We start from the raw sequence: 25,000 nt of genomic DNA, 5'->3' as shown, positions 1-25,000 counted from the left end.
TTCTGTGCTTTGAATACATAGTAGAGCTGCAAGTGGAGAGAATAACAGGAGTTGAATGGGAAAAGCCTGACTATAAAAGAGAGGACTACATAGGGTTGAAGAACTTCCTGCGGGAGGTCCAGTGGGACAGAGAACTGGCAGGAAAGCCAGTAAATGAAATGATGGAATATGTAACAACAAAATGCAAGGAGGCAGTGGAAAGGTTTATTCCCAAGGCAACAGTAACAACGGGAAGACCAGAACGAGCCCCTGGTTTACCAGACGGTGTAAGGAGGCAAAAACAAAGTGCAATAGAGAATGGAAAAAGTACAGAAGGTAGAGAACACACGAAAATAGGGAGATCAGTCGCAGAGCCAGGAATGAGTATGCACAGGTAAGGAGGGAGGCCCAGCGACAGTATGAAAATGACATAGCATCGAGAATCAAGACTGACCTGAAACTGTTGTATAGCCACATCAGGAGGAAGACAGCAGTCAAAGACCAGATGATCAGATTAAGGACAGAAGGTGGAGAACTCACAAGAAATGATCAGGAGGTATGTGAGGAGCTGAACAGGAGATTTAAGGAAGTTTTTACAGTAGAGACAGGAAGGGCTGTGGGAAGACAGCACAGAAGGGAACATCAAGAGGGAATATACCAACAAGTGTTGGATGACATACGAACAACCGAGGAGGAGGTGAAGAAGCTCCTAAGTGACCTTGACACCTCAAAGGCGATGGGACCGGACAACATCTCCCCATGGGTCCTTAGAGAAGGAGCAGAGATGCTGTGCGTGCCTCTAACCACAATCTTCAACACATCCCTTGAAACTGGGCAACTACCTGAGAAATGGAAGACAGCTAATGTAGTCCCCATATTTAAGAAAGGAAACAGAAACGAGGCACTAAACTACAGATCTGTGTCTCTGACATGTATTGTGTGCAAAGTCATGGAGAAGATTATCAGGAGGAGAGTGGTCGAACACCTGGAAAGGAACAAGATTATAAATGAAAACCAGCATGGGTTCATGGAAGGCAAATCGTGTATCACAAACCTCCTGGAGTTTTATGACAAGGTAACAGAAGTAAGACACGAGAGAGAGGGGTGGGTAGATTGCGTTTTCCTAGACTGCAGGAAGGTCTTTGACACAGTTCCCCACAAGAGATTAGTGCAGAAGCTGGAGGATCAGGCGCATGTAACAGGGAGGGCACTGCAATGGATCAGGGAATACCTGACAGGGAGGCAGCAACGAGTCATGGTACGTGAAGAGGTATCACAGTGGGCGCCTGTGACGAGCGGGGTCCCACAGGGGTCAGTTCTAGGACCAGTGCTATTTTTGATATATGTGAACGACATGATGGAAGGAATAGACTCTGAAGTGTCCCTGTTCACAGATGATGTGAAGTTGATGAGAAGAATTAAATCGGATGAGGATGAGGCAGGACTGCAAAGAGACCTGGACAGGCTGGACATGTGGTCCAGTAACTGGCTTCTCGAATTCAATCCAGCCAAATGCAAAGTCATGAAGATTGGGGAGGGGCAAAGAAGACCGCAGACAGAGTATAGGCTAGGTGGACAAAGACTACAGACCTCACTCAGGGAGAAAGACCTTGGGGTGACCATAACACCGAACACATCACCGGACGCACACATCAACCAAATAACTGCTGCAGCATACGGGCACCTGGCAAACCTGAGAATAGCATTCCGATACCTTAATAAGGAATCGTTCAAGACACTGTACACTGTGTATGTTAGGCCCATACTGGAGTATGCAGCACCAGTTGGAACCCACACCTGGTCAAGCACGTCAAGAAGTTAGAGAAAGTACAAAGGTTTGCAACAAGGCTAGTCCCAGAGCTCAGGGGAATGTCGTATGAGGAAAGGTTGAGGGAAATCGGACTGACGACACTGGAGGACAGAAGGGTCAGGGGAGACATGATAACGACATACAAGATACTGCGGGGAATAGACAAGGTGGACAGAGATAGGATGTTCCAGAGAGGGGACACATGGACAAGGGGTCACAACTGGAAGCTGAAGACTCAGACGAGTCACAGGGACGTTAGGAAGTATTTCTTCAGTCATAGAATTGTCAGGAAGTGGAATAGCCTAGCAAGTGAAGTAGTGGAGGCAGGAACCATACACAGTCTTAAGAAAAGGTATGATACAGCTCAGGAAGCAGAGAGAGAGAGGACCTAGTAGCGATCAGTGAAGAGGCGGGGCCAGGAGCTGAGTCTCGACCCCTGCAACCACAATTAGGTGAGTACACACACACACACACACACGCATGCATGCACACACACACACACACAATGCACACACACCTACACACACCTACACACACACATACACACACATACATGCACGTATATACAACAGGCCTAGTGTCTAATCGACTTGTGCCTAGGACAAAATGGTAACTAGCACACACACACACACACACACACACACACACACACACACACGCGGGGCCAGGAGCTATGACTCGACCCCTGCAACCACAAATAGGTGAGTACACATACACACACACACACGCGCGCGCTCAGAAATGAAACATACCACCTGAACTGTATACATGTCACAGAAAGGCATAGATCTTCATAGATCTAAACTTACTCCCTTTTCAGTACATCCACACTTACTACTGTGCAATCTACATCTACAGGACCTTAAATTCCAATATTAACCTTGACCTAAAACGCTTTCTTGATAGTTGTGACAGAACCCACAGGCACAACACCAGACACAAACATCTCTATGACATTCCCCGTGTCCGACTAAACCTTTACAAAAATTCAATGTATGTCAAAGGCCCTAAAATCTGGAACACCCTACCTGAAAATTCCAAAACATTCATCACCTTCAAAACTACCATCAGAAAACATCTTATCTCCCTGATACACCCTGTCAACTAATAATACGAATACCACCTGGTGGTTCACACTTACACTCACTCACCCATTTGACCATAAACAGAAATATCAATCTCAATCTCAAAATAATGAATCTTAACTAGTCAAAAGTTGGCCTGTGATACTCCAATACTGAAACTATGTATAGTGCCAAAACAAAAGCATTCACATTGCTAAACTCACAACTAGTATTTAGTCACTTAGCCATAATACCAACTTATCTCATAATTCTGTAACATTTAAACCTAAGATTTAATATAAGTCTGCCCGAAATGCCTAGCCATGCTAGGCGTTCTAGTGGTACACTCTGTAATTATTATTTTACTACATGTAAACCACACAACAACCAAATTCTGTAAACTCAGCATTGTAATACTTATAGAGAATAAAGTTTGAATTGAATTGAATTACAAACACGTTCAGAACTTGTACTGGCATCATCGTCCTCATTGTACACAGCTGACATAGTCTAGATACGTGTAATATTATAGAGTGAGCAGTGAAACACTACTACCCACAAACTTCCTCAATCTTGATTGCTCAGCTGAAGGGTATTTTTACACTCACTACATCTCTGATACAGATTACAAGTAACAATAAACGTGTCACCTTTGGGATCCCTTAGTCTCTTGAGCAGTATTTATGAGAACAGCGCCTTAAACTGGTTTGCCGAGATCCAAGTTTTCGACACAGTACCAATTTATATTAATATATAACCACTAACTTATAAACAAATTGCTGTGTGACAAGCTACCAAGTTACTGTTGAGTTACCATATTCTTACAATAACTGGCAACTGTTCACTCAGCAGTAAGATAAGAGAGAATTTGCAACTTATCACTAAGTGACTACAATATTCCACATGTACGTGACAAGTACCTGGAGTCCCAAACCAGGTCTTTCGGTTGATGGCCTGATCAACCAAGCTGTTGGTGCTTACGGCATGGAGTTCAACATGGGCACCATAGCCCGTTGATAGGAAAATGACTTGAGGAATTTATCAACTTCCCTTCTGAACACAGATTTGAGTCTGTTGGTAATGTCCCTTAAATATGAAGAATGTTGTACTGTCTGCCAAGACTTGTTTTCGTAAAAACTGATTTCGGTGTTCGAGAGACTTCAAGCGTCTTCAGTAATTTTGGTACCTGACTCGATTTGCACAAGTAAATCTTACAAACTTTCCTTACATTATTTAGTATACACTTATCTTTAATTTACTTTGCGTTATTAATACTTCTTAGTGTTGTAAGCCCGAGGATGATCCTTGGAACCATTAACAAATATAAGCATTATAATGCCGGTTCACTAGTTATGAAGTTTACATCTACGATACCTCCTTCAAGGAGTTACTAAGAGCGACGTCAGGAGTTAAAACCCAGAATGCTGCCTCCTAACAAACACAAACAACAATAACCAGCAGGTATAGAGTAAGAAACTGCCATGACGCAGTACCCATGTCGAAGAGATGGGTATGAAGTGTCTCATATCTGGCCCCTTACCCACCACCATCCCGTAGCATGCGGATGCACTTGCTTCTGTCCCACCCTTCCTCTCCCGTGCCCCGTCCCACCTCGCCCAGCATCCTGCTGGGTGCACTTGGTTCTGTCCCACACAACCACGTACCTTGCTAGATTTAACTTGCTACTGCCCAACCTAACCAAGACTTGGAAATAATTATAATTATGTCAGCTGACCTTTCTCTTAAAGAACACAAAAAGACAAATGTCACGATAGCCAGGAAGATGACGGGGTGGGTAATGAACCTTCAAAACAGGGGAAATAATGCCAATGGCGACACTTTTCAAATCGCTAGTGGAATATTGTTTAGTGTTGATGGCCCCTTTCAGGGCAGGAGAAATATCAGAGCTGGAACAAATACAGAGAATGTTTACTGCCCGCACAGAGCCAGTAAAGCATTTAACTTACTGGGAACGCCTTAGAGTCTTAAATATATGTTCGGTGGAGCAGAGGAGGGATACATGATAATATATACCTAGAAAGTACTCGAAGGCCTGATCCCAATTCTGCACATTGCCATAAGAACATACTGGAGCGAGATATATGGAAGTACAAAATAATCCCAGTGAAAAGTAGGGGTGCGGTGAGCACATCAAGGGAACACTGTATCAACATCCGTGGCCCAACATTATTCAACATCTTATTAGTAGATATCAGAAACACTAATGGAACAAGAGAAGTATTCAAGAGGAAACTAGACAAGTATCTTCACCAGATGCCAGATCAAACAGGTTGTGATGGATGTGTGTGGCAGCGGGCCTCTAGCAGCAACAGCCTGGATGACCAGGCTAGCACCAGACAGGCCTAGCCCATGGCCGGGTTCCGATAGTAGAAAGATCCTCGGAACTCATCAAAGGTATATACGCACACTTTTATGTTATAATGTAATGTGGTAGGCATTTTACCCTTTTGTTTTAAACGTCAGAACGTCGCTATCTTGTGTTATAATTCCATGAATTTAAACACTGGATACTTGAACCAGATAATACTGTTGATGAGTGCCTGACTTGCTAGGAAGTCTGCTTGGAGTCACCTGGACACCACCTTGACGTAGGTGGCTGGTATAAGATTACAATCTGGGGGTCTGAAGCAAGAATTTCAATCTGGGACTGAAGCTAGGATTCCAATCCAAGGGTTGAAGCTAGAATATCAAGCTGGGGGCTGAAGCTATGATTTCAAATCTGGGATCTGAAGCTAGTATTTCAACATGGGGCTGAAGCTAGTATTTAAACCTGGGGCTGAAGTTAGTATTTCAACCTGGGGCTGAAGTTAGTATTTCAACATGGGGCTGAAGCTAGTATTTAAACCTGGGGCTGAAGTTAGTATTTCAACTTGGGGCTGAAGTTAGTATTTCAACCTGGGGCTGAAGTTAGTATTTCAACTTTGGGCTGAAGCTAGTATTTCAACCTGGGGGCTGAAGTTAGTATTTCAACCTGGGGCTGAAGCTAGTATTTCAACCTGGGGCTGAAGTTAGTATTTCAACCTGGGGCTGAAGCTAGTATTTCAACCTGGGGGCTGAAGCTAGTATTTCAACCTGGGGGCTGAAGTTAGTATTTCAACCTGGGCTGAAGCTAGTATTTCAACCTGGGGCTGAATCTAGTATTTCAACCTGTGGGATGAAGTTAGTATTTCAACCTGGGGGCTGAAGTTAGTATTTCAACCTGGGACTGAAGCTAGTATTTCAACCTGGGGCTGAAGCTAGTATTTCAACCTGGGGCTGAAGTTAGTATTTCAACCTGGGGGCTGAAGTTATTATTTCAACCTGGGGGCTGAATCTAGTATTTCAACCTGGGGCTGAAGTTAGTATTTCAACCTGGAGGCTGAAGTTATTATTTCAACCTGGGGGCTGAATCTAGTATTTCAACCTGGGGCTGAAGTTAGTATTTCAACCTGGGGGCTGAAGTTAGTATTTCAACCTGGGGCTGAAGTTAGTATTCAACCTAGGGCTGAAGTTAGTATTTCAACCTGGGGCTGAAGTTTGTATTTCAACTTGGGGCTGAAGCTAGTATTTCAACCTGGGGCTGAAGTTAGTATTTCAACCTGGGGGCTGAAGTTAGTATTTCAACCTGGGGGCTGAAGTTAGTATTTCAACCAGGGGGCTGAAATTAGTATTTCAACCTGGGGGCTAAAGCTAGTATTTCAACCTGGGGCTGAAGTTAGTATTTCAACCTGGGGGCTGAAGCTACTATTTCAACCTGGGGGCTGAAGCTACTATTTCAACCTGGGGGCTGAAGTTAGTATTTCAACCTGGGGGCTGAAGTTAGTATTTCAACCTGGGGGCTGAAGTTAGTATTTCAACCTGGGGCTGAAGCTAGTATTTCAACCTGGAGGCTGAAGGTAGTATTTCAACCTGGGGCTGAAGTTAGTATTTCAACCTGGGGGTGAAGTTAGTATTTCAACCTGGAGGCTGAAGTTAGTATTTCAACCTGGGGCTGAAGCTAGTATTTCAACCTGGGGCTGAAGTTAGTATTTCAACCTGGGGGCTAAAGCTAGTATTTCAACCTGGGGCTGAAGCTAGTATTTCAACCTGGGGGCTGAAGTTAGTATTATTTCAACCTGGGGGCTGAAGTTAGTATTTCAACCTGGGGGCTGAAGTTAGTATTTCAACCTGGGGGCTGAAGTTAGTATTTCAACCTGGGGCTGAAGTTAGTATTTCAACCTGGGGCTGAAGTTAGTATTTTAACTTAAGGCTGAAGTTAGTATTTCAACCTGGGGCTGAAGTTAGTATTTCAACCTGGGGATGAAGTTAGTATTTCAACCTGGGGCTGAAGTTAGTATTTCAACCTGGGGCTGAAGTTAGTATTTCAAACTGGGGATGAAGTTAGTATTTCAAACGGCAAAATAAAATCACGTATGTGAAATTCTTAAATCGTCGTGTTTTTGTGTTCACTGATCAGTAGAGTGAAAAATGACCATTAACTGAAAATTTACTAAAAGTATTTGCCCCACTACTCCCACCTTCCCGGGGTTGTGCCACTGGTTGGTAGACTTGGGTGATACGTGAGGATGACACGTGGATGACCACTTGGTGTCCAGCGTGTCACTACTAGGCTTGCTGGGGATGCACCTGCAAGAGGCCAGGAATACTAGCTGACCCTAGAGAGAACAAGGGGGCTACAACTCGCACTTCGTTCCTGTCCCGCCCATCCATACGTCCTGTTGAGCTGTACCTGTCAATGACACCCCCTACCCCATAGCCTGAGGGGGTTGTACCTGCTAATGGCACCCCTACCCCGTAACCTGAGGGGCTGTACCTGCTAATGGCACCCCTACTCCCGTAACCTGAGGGGTTGTACCTGCTAATGGCACCCCTACCCCGTAACCTGAGAGGTTGTACCTGCTAATGGCACCCCTACCCCGTAACCTGAGGGGCTGTACCTGCTAATGGCACCCCTACCCCGTAACCTGAGGGGCTGTACCTGCTAATGGCACCCCTACCCCGTAACCTGAGGGGTTGTACCTGCTAATGGCACCCCTACCCCGTAACCTGAGGGGCTGTACCTGCTAATGGCACCCCTACCCCGTAACCTGAGGGATTGTACCTGCTAATGACATCCCCTACCCTGTAACCTGCTGGGCTATACCATCAATGTCCCGTGCTACCTTGCACTTGTTGCTGCCCTACACAACATACCATGCCCCACCACCACCTCCCAGCATCACTGCATCATGACTCGCCGCGACCTCTCCTTCATCCAGCACGCCACCTCTAAACCGAGGCGTTTATATGTGAGGTGACACAGGAAAGGCATAAATAATGCCAGACACCAAGGAGGCAGAGTGCCAGTATTTCCCTCCTACTCCCACCATTAGGCCCCACTTTCCCGCGGTACAAGGACACCACCTGCTGTTGCTGGTGTTGGTGTGACTATCACCTCCACCAGGTGCTGGTGGTGGTGGTGGTGATAGCTCCCTGAGCCGTCACCAAGGCCGGCAGCAACCCTTGCTTGCACCAAGAGTGACACTCGTGCAGATTTGCAAGTTTCCCGGTTATGCTCACCCACTGCTTTGTAAGACTTGTCGCGGCCATTTTTCTTTTTTTTATAAATTGCTTATACGTTTCTGAATACACGTTTTCATAGGTTTATGTAACTCAACTTAAAGAATATAATATTTGAGTTATAGGAAACTAAGACATCGACGCTGGAAACTTTGTAAGAAAATTAAGGTATTACTGAAACGAAACTTGTGAAACTATCAGAGTTGGTAAACCATTAATGTAATACTTGACAATATCCTTGTCACGCTACTGAAGTTTCCCAGCTGAGACTGAAACAACGCTTACTGTATGAAACACACTGTATGATTTATAGTATTATATTCATGGGGGCGCTAAACCCGTAGAGGTTATAACCTCCTAGGAAATGATGGCAATCAGATTCGATCCAAGAGGATGGATCCAATTATTTGGATCCCGAGCCCCTCACTGCAGTCAAGGCACGTCCACGAGGGGGTTCTGTGACGGAATATTTCATGGAAACAATGGTAGTTCTTGCTCCCACTGTGTAATTGTCATCTATAATAAAGTAGCAGCATACTACTGTTGAATCCAATTTTAATAAAAGAAAGTTATAGCTGATGCTGGAGACAGTGAGGGCTGGCTGCGGGGACGTTTGCTGGAGAGTGAGAGGTTGGTCACGGGAGTGTTTGTTGGAGTGTGTGTGAGGCTGGCTGCTGGGGTGTTTGTTGGAGTGTGTGTGAGAGGCTGGCTGCCGGGGTGTTTGTTGGAGAGAGGGTGAGAGGTTGGCTGCAGGGGTGTTTGTTGGAGTGTGTGAGAGGGTGGCTGGAGGGGGTGTTTGTTGGAGAGAGTTTGAGGCTGGCTGCAAGGGTGTTTGTTGAAGAGTGTGTGAGAGGCTGGCTGCTGGGGTGTTTGTTGGAGAATGTGTGAGAAGTTCGCTGCCGGAGCGTTTGCTGGAGTGTGAGGCTGACTGTTGAGTTGTTTGCTGGAGTGTGAGAGGCTGACTGCTGGGGAGTTTGCTGGAGTGTGAGAGGCTGACTGCTGGGGAGTTTGCTGGAGTGTGAGAGGCTGACTGCTGGGGAGTTTGCTGGAGTGTGAGAGGATGACTGCTGGGGAGTTTGCTGGAGTGTGAGAGGCTGGCTGCGGGGATGTTTGTTGGAGACAGGGTGAGGGCTGGCTGCTGGGGTGTTTGTTGTAGAGAGAGTGAGGGCTGGTTGCTGGGGCGTTTGCTGGAGTGTGAGAGAGGCTGGCTGCTGGGGCGTTTGCTGGAGTGTGAGAGAGGCTGGCTGCAAGGGTGTTTGTTGGAGATAGGGTGAGGGCTGGCTGCGGGGGCGTTAGTTGGAGTGTGAGAGGCTGGCTGCTGGGACGTTTGCTATTGGCAAAGCTTAGTAGAAAAAAACGAGTCCAAATAAGGTGAGAGGCGCAGTTGTCTGCCCACAGATTATCAGAATCTTACGTCAAAACAAGCATGTGCCTGCGTGGCTTACCCCCCCCCCCCATCCTCCTCACTCTATAAAAGTTGCACATTGAATACGATCGCAGTCTACTTTAAATAGTTAAAATTTGTGAAGGTTCTTTCAGGAAGTGAAGGCTGGCAGCACTCTATCAATTTTCTCTTAGTACCAGCATATCAGTGGTCTTCCTATTATTATTATTATTATTATTATTATTATTATTATTATCATCATTATTTAGGCTGGGTTCAAGGAAGGGCAGGGTAACTCCACATTCTGTTTCTCGTTTTTGTTTTATCTGACAGACAGGGATATAAATCATAGCAATATATAATCGTTTGCTGATGATACCAAATCTCTAAGTGAATCTTCAAGCTGATATAAATGAAGACATCCGGTGGGTCTCAGGCAACAATATAATGTTCAATTACATGCTTCAGTTGTTCCAGTATGGATTGGAGGAAATATAGAGAGAAACGGAGTACATGACAAACTCGAATAATTCAAGAGAACGAAAGTTCCTTGTTGAAGACCTTGGACTGAAGTCAGAGGATCTCACATTCACATTGAGAACCCGATAAGACTATATATATATATATATAAGAGGTCACCCCTTTCGCATAAAAGGGAAATTATCAATACACTGCTGGCTGTCTTCAAGAAGAAGCTTGATATGTTCTTCAAATCATTTCATGATCAGTCGGGCAGTGGCGTAAAGTTGGACTATGCGGTCAGCACTAACAGCCTAGTAGCTCAGGCAACAACCAGGAGGGTGGGTCTGGGACCAGGCCACACTACTGCCATCATTCTCCTAAATACCCACACTTCTGCCCTCATTCCTCTCATCACCCACACTACCGCCTTCGTTCTTGTTACTACCCACACTACTGCCCTCATTCTTCTATCTACACTACCTCCCTCATTCTTGCCATGACCCACAATAGTGCCCTCATCCTTGGCACTACCCACACTACTGCCCTCATTCTTGTCACTACCCACACTACTGCCCTCATTCTTGTCACTACCCACACTACTGCCCTCATTCTTGTCACTACCCACACTACTGCCCTCATTCTTGTCACTACCCACACTACTACCCTCATTCTTGTCACTACCCACACTACTACCCTCATTCTTGTCACTACCCACACTACTACCCTCATTCTTGTCACTACCCACACTACTACCCCCATTCTTGTCACCACCCACACTACTGCCCTCATTCTTGTCACTACCCACACTACTGCCCTCATTCTTGTCACTACCCACACTACCCTCATTCTTGTCACTACCCACACTACTACCCTCATTCTTGTCACTACCCACACTACCCTCATTCTTGTCACTACCCACACTACCCTCATTCTTGTCACCACCCACACTACTGCCCTCATTCTTGTCACTACCCACACTACTGCCCTCATTCTTGTCACTACCCACACTACTGCCCTTATTCTTGTCACAACCCACACTACTGCCCTCATTCTTGTCACTACCCACACTACTACCCTCATTCTTGTCACTACCCACACTACTACCCTCATTCTTGTCACTATCCACACTACTACCCTCATTCTTGTCACCACCCACACTACTACCCTCATTCTTGTCACTACCCACACTACTACCCTCATTCTTGTCACCACCCACACTACTGCCCTCATTGTCACTACCCACACTACTGCCCTCATTCTTGTCACCACCCACACTACTGCCCTCATTCTTGTCACCACCCACACTACTGCCCTCATTTTTGTCACCACCCACACTACTGCCCTCATTCTTGTCACCACCCACACTACTACCCTCATTCTTGTCACTACCCACACTACTACCCTCATTCTTGTCACCACCCACACTACTGCCCTCATTGTCACTACTCACACTACTGTCCTCATTCTTGTCACCACCCACACTACTGCCCTCATTGTCACTACCCACACTACTGCCCTCATTTTTGTCACTACCCACACTACTGCCCTCATTCTTGTCACCACCCACACTACTACCCTCATTCTTGTCACTACCCACACTACTACCCTCATTCTTGTCACCACCCACACTACTGCCCTCATTGTCACTACTCACACTACTGTCCTCATTCTTGTCACCACCCACACTACTGCCCTCATTGTCACTACGTATAAATACTACTGCCCTCATTTTTGTCACTACCCACACTACTGCCCTCATTCTTGTCACTACCCACACTACTGCCCTCATTTTTGTCACTACCCACACTACTGCCCTCATTCTTGTCACTACCCACACTACTGCCCTCATTCTTGTCACTACCCACACTACTGCCCTCATTCTTGTCACTACCCACACTACTGCCCTCATTCTTGTCACTACCCACACTACTGCCCTCATTCTTGTCACTACCCACATAATACATAACTCCTGTACATTTCACAACATTCAAAATAACTTCTAAGACAAAGTAAAAAATGTGCTTTGGAGTAAACAAAAACAGTCTGCAAAGAACAAACAGATTGTGGTTGAGGTGGAATTTGAATAATGGACAAAGTTTGGCAGACAGCACGTACCGAAAATACCACTTGTCCCTCACTCCCCCAAATCCGTCAAAAATACGCAGCAACAATGAATATACATTAGGTTCGTGCTTCAGCATATACACATTATCTCTGATAGTGGAGAAGACTTCAATACTACGTAACCTGCGCCATGAGATACTGTGAGGTGAACTGTATCCTCCTCACTCATGTTTGTGATGGTGACCCATGGTGTGTGTCCCCACTTAAGTTAGTGATAGTGGAGATGTCTCCGTTCATATTAGGAAGAGTGGATGCCTGCACGCATCTTAGGAATAGTATAGGATAAGCCCGGCGTGTGAAGCCAGTTTTTGTACTTTCTCACTCTACAATACACATGTGTAACTTTCACTAATGCGTTCCATATCACACTAAGTCCATCGTGTTGCTACCTCACTGAAGGTACTTAGCCAGGCATAAAGCTCAAAAATAAGATTCCATCACACACTGAATTACTCGTTCTTGTTAAAGCTGGTAAGTTACCCAAAGAAATTACCCTGAAGAAAAATGTAGAATATAACTCTGGTATATCTGTGTCTAGCATTAGAAATAATGTTAGGAGAAAAATAAATAATCAAAGTGAATAACACAGGAATTAAGGCTTGATTACAAGTACCTACGGCAGTTAGGCAGACACACAGATGATCAAACTAAATAACAAAAAGGCACAATACCGTGACTGGAACGATACTCAAATAACCCGCACATAAAAGACAGAAGCTTACGACGACGTTTCGGTCCGACTTGGACCATTGACAAAGTCACACTGTGACTTTGTGACTTTGTCAATGGTCCAAGTCGGACCGAAACGTCGTCGTAAGCTTCTGTCTTTTATGTGCGGGTTATTTGAGTAATGATCAAACTAAATGCAAAGTAAGTGGTCAGTCCTATGGTCATTATCTTGAAGACTGTGTGCTTCACTGTCCACTTAATGAGGAATACAGAGATAAACAGTATATCCTACAGTATGTCAAAGTATCTTATTAATGAAAATAAGATAACAGACCTATTAGGCAGATATCCTAAATTTTGTTGCAACCGGTTAAGTGTAGATATAAATCTAGATGTTAACCCCTTTTGGTGCAAGTTCCTAGTCCTTTGTGTAACCATAGTATCCATTGTGCACCCCTTCTTCACAGGATGGATATGGGGTGTAAAAAGAGTAGCCGCTTCTGAGGCAAAATTTAATGTACTCTACATTCTTACAATCTCAGTCTCTCTAACCTTAGTCTCACATCTAGATCACTCCACACTAAATTAACGAATGCGATAATTAAGCCAGTTGTTCCTCTACACTGGACCAACAAAAGATCAATGGCTACTAGATTCGCAGCTGTGTCAGCAGGGCACACCAGTGCTTGCTTCTTGCCGCGCCTACGCCTACCGAAGAGGTTACCATGTTTAAAAAAAAAGACCCCCGCATCAAGTGATTTTTCCTAACGAATACTATAAGAACATCATAACAAAGTTCAATACAAGCAAAAGCTGTACTTTGGGTGAGTTACGTCCTTTACCTGGCTTTCACCTGGTCTAGAGCCAGATGCCTGTAGCTCATATACTGACAGGAAAGATAAATAAACTAGTCTGCCAGCAATCCCTGAATATCTAAATTTACACCCAGCCATATGCCAGGCCAGAGGTACAGTGCTTTACGCCGCTTGGCTTCATATCAACCTGTCCTCCTACGTAAAACGTATTCTTATAAACAATTTAGAGAACACGGGAAAGGAAACGTCGGCACTTTGAGAACACACTCATGGTTTTTTCAGCGTTCTGTCTCATACCGTCTTCCCTACGATATTCTAACAACTAAACATATAAATTCTTAAGTATCTGACCAGTATGTTTTATTTTCTTTTAAATAACAACAACTGGATAAATACGGAGCAGACACTTTATGGGAGTAAAAGTCACACAAGGAACGTTAAATTTATTTGCGAGCGTCCTTCTTCAATTATCCATACCTTTGATATACCTTTAATGAATTTCGAGTCTTACTACTCCCGGAACACAGTCATGGGCCAGGCTCGTCTGGTGCTTTGCCTGGTCAACCAGGTTGTTGATGAAGGCCCGCTGTCCTACATATCCATCACAACCTGATTGATATGGCACCTGGTGAAAATACTTGCCCAGTTTTCTCTTGACGACCTCTACGCTTGTTCCAGCAGTTTCTGATATCTTCTGGTAAGATGCTGAAAAATCTGGGGCCACTAATGTTGATACAGTGTTCCCTGACTGTGCCCACCGCACTCTTACTTTTCACTGGGTTTATTTTGCACTTCCTCCCATATTTCTTGCTCCAGTATGTTGTTATAAGAGTGTGCAGATTTGGGACCAAGCACTCGAGTACCTTCTAGGTATATATTATCATGTTTCTCTCTCTTCTCCGCTCCAGTGAGTACATGTTCAAGATTTTAAGGCGTTCCCAGTAATTTAAATGCTTTACTGGGTCTATGTGGGCCGTAAGTGATCTCTGTATTTGTTCCAGCTCTGGTATTTCTCATGCCTTGAATGGGGCCGTCAACACCGAGCAATATTCTAAATTAGGGAGCACTAGCGATTTGAAAACTGTCACCATTAGCATTATTTCCCTTGTTTTGAAGGTTCTCTTTACCCACCCCGTCATCCTCCTGAATGTCGTGATCTTTGTCTTAAGATGTTCTTTGAAAGAAATGTCAGCTGACATAATTATTCCCAAGTTTTTCACGTGTTCCTTTCGTTCTATTTGATGATCCTCTTGAGATATGTATATGGTGTTTCTTTTGAGTTCTTCATTCTTTCCATACCTAAGCAGTTGGAACTTATCACCATTGAACATCATGTTGTTCTCCACTGACCACTAGAAAACACTGCTTATATCTTCCTTCCTCTGTCTTATTACACATACAATGTCTTGGAAGAATGCCTCCCATTGTCCAAGTTACATTGATGGGCCACAATAATTAATATACTCCACCTGTGGAAGTCATGGGAAAAGTGAAATGTAACATGAAAAAGGAACCAAGAAACTTACCAATGCTTTTGTTTCCTGCGTGGTCGGCGGGGGCGCTTCTATCTGTCGCAGTGATGAAGTCGGCGAGGTGGTTGAAGGAGTGGATTGTAGGCCATCCTGCAGCAGGAAGAGGCTAGAGGTTAGTTAGCTGTACCAGTCATCCTGACCACCCTTCTAAAATTTACCATCCTACCTCCACCCACTCCTTTTCTCTTGCACTAAGTGGTTGCTCCACCATCCTGACTCCACCCACTACTTTCCCAAGTCTTACACTCAGTGGCTGCTCTACCATCCTACCTCCACCCACTATTTTCCCAAGTCTTACACTTAGTGGTTGCTCTACCATCCTACCTCCACCCACTACTTTCCCAAGTCTTGCGCTCAGGCTTCCCGAGGTAGGTTCACATTCTTCTGGCAACACTGAGGCTCGCAGCAGCCTGGGAAGAAGTGATTATCCTGGTCGAGCTATCAAAAAAGAACTCTGTAACTGGATAAGTCTACTTTAAAATATTAGAAACAAGAGGTACACCTGTACTAACGTTGGGTTACTATTTTGTTAATGAAATTAATTAAAATCAAATTAATTTTCTATTTACAATAATACTTTATTTTTTAACAAAACATGTCCGTTGCGTAACTAAATAACAGATCTTACAAATCTACACTTATAAATAACCTTAATAAAAAGCATATTGTGTCAAGACTGCAAGTTCTATCTCAAAAATTCTTTTATATAATTACTCATTACCAAGATTGAGATTTCGATGTCGGTAGCTACCACTGCCTTGTTTGTGTCATGCTCTTAATATAGTGCTGTTTTGTTAAGTAGTTGCTATACGTTAACACTGTGTGTGGATGTTTTACACAGCTTCACTGTGTGTTCTCACCTACTGAAGCTGTGTCAGCTACTCTACTCCATAAATCTAATACATAATGTATATTAAAATATTCATACACTGCGCTAAATTTAAAGCATTTATCCATTGTGCATAAGCTGGGCCGGGGGTTGGGGGTTGGGGGTTGGGGGTTGGGGGTCGGGGGTCGGGGGTTGGGGGTCGGGGGCCGGGGACCGGGGGCCGGGGGCCGGGGGCCGGGGGCCGGGGGCCGGGGGCCGGGGGCCGGGGGCCGGAGACCGGGGACCGGGGGTCGGAGATCGGGGATCGTGAATCCGGAGCAGGGGGTCGGGAGGTCGGAGAAAGGAAACACTACTCGGAAAGAGTAAGAATCATCGTTATTTTTGATAAGGTCAGAATCACTGCACATGCTTCATCATAATGAGAAGGCAGTGTCTAACTCTGATCTCTTGTTATCACTACACGTTCAGTGTCCATGGCAGTGTCTAACTCTGATCTCTTGTTATCACTACACGTTCAGTGTCCATGTCTCCTCACATGCCAGTCTTTAATTCCACATTACAAGGATTTATTTCCATCATTCAATATAACTTTGAATAATTACATATTTCTGAAAAGTAGATAATTTTCAGAATACAGCTGAATCTAACGAAACAGTATTGTCCAAGTATCCCAAGATGACCTCATCAAAATCGTGTGTAATTACCACAAAATAAAAATAAAAAACTCTTATCACTTTTGTGAGAAATAAGTGTAAACTATAATACGAGATTAGAACAACAATACGAGAATACTGTAAACTATGTTGCTGTAACCTGGATTTCTCACAACTGTCGCAATGCACTCAGCATTATTGTACCCAGCATTATAGTAATGCACTCAGTATTACGATACTCAGCATTACAGTAATGCACTCAGCAGTTTTAAAATATGGCCTTTTTTTATAAAAAATGCTTAACATAATAGATCTCTCGGTTTTAACTTCCCTGGGTTTTTTTTCTAGGCGCTAAGATACGTTCTGGAGTACAGGTTTTGATTCTAGATTAAGAAAGTGGTTGACAGAGCTTCATAACATTATAGGAAGAAAACCAGCGATATAATTATTGACTGCAGCTCTGAAAAAAACGCAATAAAAATATGGTATAAAGGAGAACAAAAGAAAGCACTTAATGAACAGCAACATTTGATACGTCATAAGACACTGTATCATCGGGTTTTTAGGTGAACTTTCCAGTTGTATTGCGAGATTGTGACACTATCAAAAATTTACATATGCCAGTAGACCTCTATCAATACAAGCTACTTGGCAATCAGACAGGGTTATATATACCGAAAGGTATGTGATCTTATATATATATGCCAAATATTTTTTGTTCTTATTTTAGGGATTAAAGTATCTTTGGTGTAGATTATATATGCAGCCTGCAGACTTAATGACTGCCACCTGCAGCTGCTGAAAATTACCACCTGCAGCACCAGCTGCAGGTGGCAATTTTCAGCAGCTTGTCTTACAGATAGCAACAAGGCACCATCTGCTCCCTTTTGTGTGCCCATGAGGTCAAGCATCTCCTGGCAACCTTCAGAAGTGACGTTGTATCATTTAATTCTGAAGTTGCATCGAATGCCTACTCCTGAAGACTCTCGATGCAGTTTACCTTCTTCCAGTTATCTGAAAGAAATGAGGCTTCGGACCAGTTGACTGGTAACAGCATCAGACTGTTTGATCACGCATTCAACAAGGAAGCTGGGCCACAGACAAAGCTACGAGGATAGAAGAACTTATGAAACTGGTCACAGGAATCTTTGTTCTCTGGCCTATAACGAAAATTTCTTCCACTATCTTAAATTCTCAGGCTCTCAGGTTTTCTTGTTAGAATCCAAACTCTTCCGCTCTGACTATTTATCCTTTTAGTGTCCTTAATTGAAGTCTTTATGCATTTCAAACACCATATCAATTCTTCGACTCCTACTACTTTCTCCTCAGACTGATGGGGCAGTACACACATAATCACTTTACCAAAGACAGTTTTATCACCGCTCACTCTGACCAATTATTTCACCACAACAGTGTTTCATTTGGTGTTAATGAACATTTTTCTTAAAACATGTGACTAAGGCAGCTTTGTTTCTCTTCCGATTATTCTGGATTTCTTAGCCCTAGACCTCAAAATTTTCCTGCAACCCGTACAAGGTAGCCACTAAAGTCAACTAAGTTAAACTTAAGACATGCTTCACACTTTTCTAATTCTATTTCAGTTAAATACCCAAGACAATGTGGTACACATTGCAGGCGTTTAATTTGTATTTACTGTGGCAATACGCAATATCAAACCTTAATATGCTCGTAAACGCCCAAGAGAAGTCTGTTTACGAGTTATTTAGTTACTATTATGACACTCATCAAAGAGAGGTCTTACAAAGACATACGTACGTACTGAGATCTGTTAATAGGTATTTCTATAGCATGTACAGATCAACTGAATTATGATGAGGACAGGCTGCAGTATATGCACTGCCTCTCTTGATGTTCCCTTGTCTGATGGTGAAAATTTAGTAGCCTTGGATTCTGAGATGTGTGCATTTTTCAAAAAGTGTAAAGTATGTTAAACGTAAAATAAAAAGTAAGAGAGATACAAGCTAGTGTACAAATACCTGTGATTAACCTGTGACCGTTTCGAGGGCTCTTTTATCACCCCCATCCAATTTTGCCTGAAGTCAAGCTTCCAGGTCAACCATGTTTGTGATAGTGACCCACGGGCCCATATAGCTATCACAACCAGGTTTCGGCACTTATAGAAGGAAGCTGCCCAGCTTCTTGGGAATTTGTATCGTAGTTTCGGCAGTATTTTCTGATATCTGCTGGTAATATGTTGAAAACTCCTGGGCAATGGATGCTGACATAGTGATCTCTAACTGTACTCATGGCCTCTCTGCTCCACACTTTCTCGCACATTTCCATAGTATTAAGTTATTTTAGCAGTATGTAGATTAGTAAATCAGGTCCTGCAGTACCTGCCATGTGTATATCATCGGACAAAAAGTCTTGCAATATAATCGATGCCTTGTGGTTGAAAATGTTTTTTATAACAGAGGTAAAGAGTTATGTCCTGCTGTCACATATTTAAAAAATCTAGTGGTCTAGATTTTTTCTCGGGAAAAAAACAAAACACGATAAACTTTAGTCCATACGTATTGTACTGATGTTATGTTTATAACGTGAGGTTTCGACTCACATGACTACTTAAACCTGTATTTAGACGCTGCCAATATAGCATAATACTCGGTAGTGTAAAGAAAGAAAACTTGACGGACCTTTAAGCGCCACAATTCCTTTGGTTGTTGCGCTACTCATTGATGAAGGTAACATTAATATTTTATAGCATTTTCCTGAACAAATATTGTAATGATATAATACAATAATGTGCAAAATTATTTTATACACAATACTTATGAACTGTGTCATTATACAGTCCTAAACGGTATTTGATACATACTGTAATGCTTTTTTAGGTAAAGAAGCAGTTTGTACAGTACACAGCACCAATCGGCTCTATCTGTACTCTATAAGTAATTAATTCAATTTACTTCATAGTAACAGATGTTTGTGAACAATGGCAAGCGGCACTACTTGGCACAGACAAGTGCCCAGGTGCAACCCAACAAAGCACGTGAAAGTTCGGAGTCTGCTTTACTTCCTTTCTCCTCACCACTACACCTGGAGCTGTGATAAAGCCAACCGGGTCATCACATTCTCCACAGTTAATCACTGTACGTAAACACAACACATTTCTAACCTATTTAAAAATGAACGGCTTATAACTTGCAAAATATATTTATTATAAACGCAACATAAACACACAGATGGCGCTTCTATTTACAATAGTATTTAAATTTAAATCAATTTACAAAAAAAAATGTTTACAGAGGGTCCTGCCCCGACCCATCTGGCTACGACTTAATTGTATCAATATGCACATCATTAGCAGTAGCAGTAGCAGCGCGCACACACATAGCGGGGTTAGTAGAAGCAACACCACACGTCACAAATCAGAATCACTACAATACTACCAACATCCCAGAGTGAATAGCTTAGGCTGGCTACCACCCTGGGTGTGGGAAGTACTTTGGTGTTTCACATAGTTATACTGCATCACCTTCACTCTACCATATTTTACTGTGTTAGAGGCAAGTACTAACTCACCCTCACCTTGTACTTAACTGACTCACGTCTTTCCGTTGTGCAGGCTATTAATTAATAACACTAATTCATCATTTTAGTCCAAAAATGTACAACCATCACAAACATTCACTTTGGTGGGGCCATTCTGTCAATTCAAGAAAACGATACAAACAATTTATTCATTCTAATCCATGCATTCCCTCCAAAAGAATTATTCTTCTGTTATTCCAATTAATAATTCTAATCACAGTACCTCCTGATAAACAACAAAATCTAACAGGGACACACAAACATAACATTGTTAGTGTTGTCGCCAGCATTCGTGGTAGGGGAAAGAGGTACCATATTATACGATAATTTAATATTAATAAAAAACTGAATGATTCACTAGCACTATGTGAACTATTAAGCTGAATGGTTCACTAGCAATGAATGAACTATTCAGCGTGTGCACTACTACGTGTTAATAATGCAGTCACGTAGAAAGGTTACAACACCGTGACTGCAACAATGCCTAACTAACCCACACACTGAAAAAGAAAACTAGATGACGTTTTGGTCTGTCCTGGACTCACGACTTAATAATAATTCAGGAAAGACTAAAATATCGTCAAGCTTCCATTTCCAGTTCGTAGATTAATTATAAACGTAATTATGCACAAAAATAACAGTTTAAATTGCTCCGATGTCTACAATGAAATCAATGCAAGGTACGACTGCTGCAGCGAATGCTTACGTCGTGGACAATCTTTTCCTCTACCACCATTCAGGTACAAGTGCAAACATCATCTTCCGTCATCAAGGAGGCAAACACAGGATGGGTTTAGGGTCAAGCCAGGTTATGAGGTCTCCAACACAGCGGCTTTCGCAACACGAACACATGCCAACCAAGGGAGCACCACCACCACAAGAGAACATATTACGGCCTAACTGGGACAATTTGTCTGCGTGATTCGCCACAATGACCTGGTTTTTTAAGAGTGGAGCCAGAGTTAGTGCTGCGTTGGGACAACCGCTGTGCCGGTGACAGGGGTGAGAGAAATCTATCCGGTGACATAGGCAACCAACATGGAGATTTAGATATGGTTGTCACGAAGCCAGAGAGATAACTAGGTATATTTACCGTGAAATCGTCTAACGCCCCCAAAAAGCTCAGGATGTTCCAAAACTAAAAGAGAAAAAAAATAAGCAATGAATAAGCTTTCAAGTCCGTCTAAAAATCCGTCATTGATGACAAGCCAATGTCGTCTAACCTACATCAAGGATAGATTTCTCCTTGAGATAATATTCCGAAACTTCTTAATCCTAATCCATAATTTTTTTCTCTGGGATTACTGAACACTCAGAGAACCTATGTACCTTGAGGATTGACAATTTTCAATAACTTGGATTATAATTAAGGATGAATACACCTGACTTGTCATACCTTCATTAACTCAATACTGTTAAACTGCATTAATTACCTTAACCCGCCTACCACTGTCAGTACAGGCGATGAAGGTCCCTCTGTGGTAGTGTGTTAAACAGTACCTGACCAACTCTCAAGTCTTTCAAAATTTACATCTTTACTCTTTATAAAAAAATTAACTTCTCGATATTTTAATCTGCAGTATTTTATCTATGTTTCTTAAAAAAATTCAACTATCATTAGTGATTCTCTCCATAATTACTTTCTCACTGCTTTTCTTCGCATGTACGTAGACTCCCGCACGCACGCACATGCACGCACGCACGCACGCACGCACACACACACACACACACACACACACACACACACACACACACACACACACACACACACACACACACACACACACATATTCTCTCTTTCTCTCCAACATACAATAATTCATAAAGTCTTGCAGTCCGAGGAAATGTTACAAATGTTTGTCATTGACAACTGGAGGTGCTCTACAGAGTCTTCACCCTCCCATACAGGTAACTTGCTCCAACTAATTAAGGTGTTGGTAGTGATCACGTGTTCTCCTGAGGTTATCTGCTTCTCTCTGGACAGGTAAGTAGACACACCTAAGTCACCTACAAAAAAAATGTTAGCAAAAACAAATAATAAAGGGAGGAATATCAGACAAAGTTATTTAACTAAACTGTCACGTTTAAAACATTTGAAGAAAATATTGGTAAAATAATAGAAAAAAAATATTATTATGGATCAATAACTAAATAAATGCTAACTCAACCCAAAGAAATGATGATGGTAAAGTTTCTCCTATACAGAAGACTCGGATAAGGAAACTTTTATTGCTACTTAACAATAGCACACGGGGCTGGGTTATGATTGGTGCTCCTTGCCCAACTAGGACAACACGGAGCTATACTACAGCCACGGCCAAAGCTCATTTTTCCTACGTATTAAATAAGGAAATGGACCTTGCCAAGGGCTGATCAAAAACATAGAGACTTACTGACCTCTTTGCAGGAAATCGACGGCCCAGCGTCACCAATCACACAATTCAGCTCACCTTGAACACGTTATGAATAAGAAAAACTTTAACTACTCGCAAAGGTAAATTTCCCATGCACCAATCAGTGAGTAATGGTTATAAACTGCAAATGACACTAGAATTATCACAAAATGATCTTAAACTTAGAGACCTTTAGCGATAATGATAGTAATTGGGCAGTATACGTGTGTGTGTGTGTGTGTGTGTGTGTGTGTGTGTGTGTGTGTGTGTGTGTGTGTGTGTGTGTGTGTGTGTGTGTGTGTGTGTGTGTGTGTGTAATATATATTCAGTAAGTGATTATATACTTCACTATAACGATACAATCTTAAAACAGTTGAAAGTTTTGAATACATAGTAGTTACAAGTGGAGAGGGTAATAGGAGTTGAATGGGAAAAGCCAAACTATAAAAGGGGGGACTACACAGGTATGAGGAACTTCCTGCAGGAGGTTCAGTGGGACAGAGAATTGGTAGGAAAGTCAGTAAACGAAATGGAATACGTAACAACAATATGCAAGGAGGCAGAGGAACGTTTGTTTCCAAGGGCAACAGAAATTATGGGAAGACCAGAACGAGCCCTTGGTTTACCGGAAGGTGTAGGGAGGCAAAATCTAAGTGCACTAGAGAATGGAAAAAGTACAAAAGGCAAAGAACCCAGGAAAATAAGATTAGTCGAAGAGCCAGAAACGAGTATGCACAGATTAGGAGGGAGGCCCAGCGACAGTACGAAAAACAACATAGCATCAAAAGTCAAGTATGACCCGAAACTGTTCTATAGCCACATTAGGAGGAAGACAACAGTCAAAGACCAGGTGATCAGGCTGAGGAAAGAAGGTGGGGAACTCACAAGAAACGATCAAGAGGTATGTGAGGTGCTCAACACGAGATTCAAGGAAGTATTCACAGTAAAGATAGGAAGGGCTCTGGGAAGACAGCACAGAGGTGAACACCAACAGGAAATATACCAAAAGTGTTGGATGACATACACACAACTGAGGAGGAGGTGCAGAAGCTGTTAAGTGACCTTGATACCTCAAAGGCGATGGGACCGGACATCTCCCCATGGGTCCTTAGAGAAGGCGCAGAGATGCTGTGGGCCGGTAACCATAAACAGCACATCCCTTGAAACTAGGCAACTACCTGGGGTATGGAAGAAGGCAAATGTAGTCCTCATTTTAAAGAAAGGAGACAGAAATGAAGCCCTAAACTACAGACCAGTGTCACTGACGTGTACAGTATGCAAAGTCATGGAGAAGATTATCAGGAGGAGAGTGGTGGAGCACCCGGAACGGAACAAGATTATAAACGACAACTAGCACGGATTCATGGAAGGCAAATCCTATGTCACAAACCTTCTGGAGCTTTATGACTAAGTAACAGAAGTAAGATACGAGAGAGAGGGCTGGGTTGATTTCATTTTCCTGGACTGCAGGAAGGCCTTCGACACAGTTCCTCACGAGAGATTAGTGCAGAAGCTGGAGGATCAGGCACATGTATCAGGAAGGGCACTGCAATGGATAAGAGAATACCTGACAGGGAGGCAACAACGAGTCATAGTGCGTGATGAGGTATCACAAAGGGAACCTGTGACGAGTGGGGTCCCACAGGGGTCAGTCCTAGGACCAGTGCTATTTTTGGTATAGTGAATGACATGATGGAAGGGATAGACTCAGAAGTGTCCCTGTTCGCAGACGATGTAAAGCTAATGGGGAGAATTAAATCAGATGAGGAAAGGGCAGGACTGCAGAGACCTGGACAAGCTGGACACGTGGTCCAGCAACTGCCTTCTCGAATTCAACCCCGCTAAATGCAAAGTCATCAAGACTGGGGAAGAGCAAAGAAGACGGCAGAGTATAGGCTGGGCGGACAAAGACTGCAAACCTCACTCAAGGAGAATCTTGGGGTGACCGTAACACCGAGCATGTCTCCGGAAGCACACATCAACCAGATAACTACTGCAGCATACGGGCGCCTGGCAAACCTGAGAACAGCGTTCCGATACCTTAGTAAGGAATCGTTCAAGACACTGTACATTGTGTACGTCAGGCCCATACTGGAGTATGCAGCACCAGTGTGGAACCCACACCTGGTCAAGCACGTCAAGAAATTAGAGAACGTGCAACGGTTTGCAACA

General features: G+C 43.3%; 1 protein-coding gene across 11 annotated transcripts in view; it reads right to left on the bottom strand.

The window, feature by feature from the left end:
• The window catches only part of LOC128685956 (mucin-2), an 859,817-nt gene that overhangs the window by 388,589 nt on the left and 446,228 nt on the right, over positions 1-25,000 (bottom strand). For 9 of the 11 annotated variants that reach the window (XR_011391787.1, XR_011391786.1, XM_070083386.1 and 6 more), the window contains exons 3-4: positions 21,529-21,573; positions 15,393-15,488 (exon numbers count right to left, since the gene is read on the bottom strand). Coding sequence is in view for 9 of the 11 variants with exons in the window: in XM_070083386.1 (XP_069939487.1) it covers positions 15,393-15,488; positions 21,529-21,573 (141 nt within the window). In the remaining 2 variants the exon portion in view is untranslated. The remainder of the gene's footprint in view (positions 1-15,392; positions 15,489-21,528; positions 21,574-25,000) is intronic. The other 2 variants (XM_070083379.1, XM_070083381.1) reach the window with 1 other exon arrangement.

This window comes from Cherax quadricarinatus, chromosome 9, assembly GCF_038502225.1.
Source record: "Cherax quadricarinatus isolate ZL_2023a chromosome 9, ASM3850222v1, whole genome shotgun sequence".
NCBI classification, from domain to species: domain Eukaryota; kingdom Metazoa; phylum Arthropoda; class Malacostraca; order Decapoda; family Parastacidae; genus Cherax; species Cherax quadricarinatus.
This window is presented reverse-complemented; position numbering and strand designations above follow the sequence as displayed.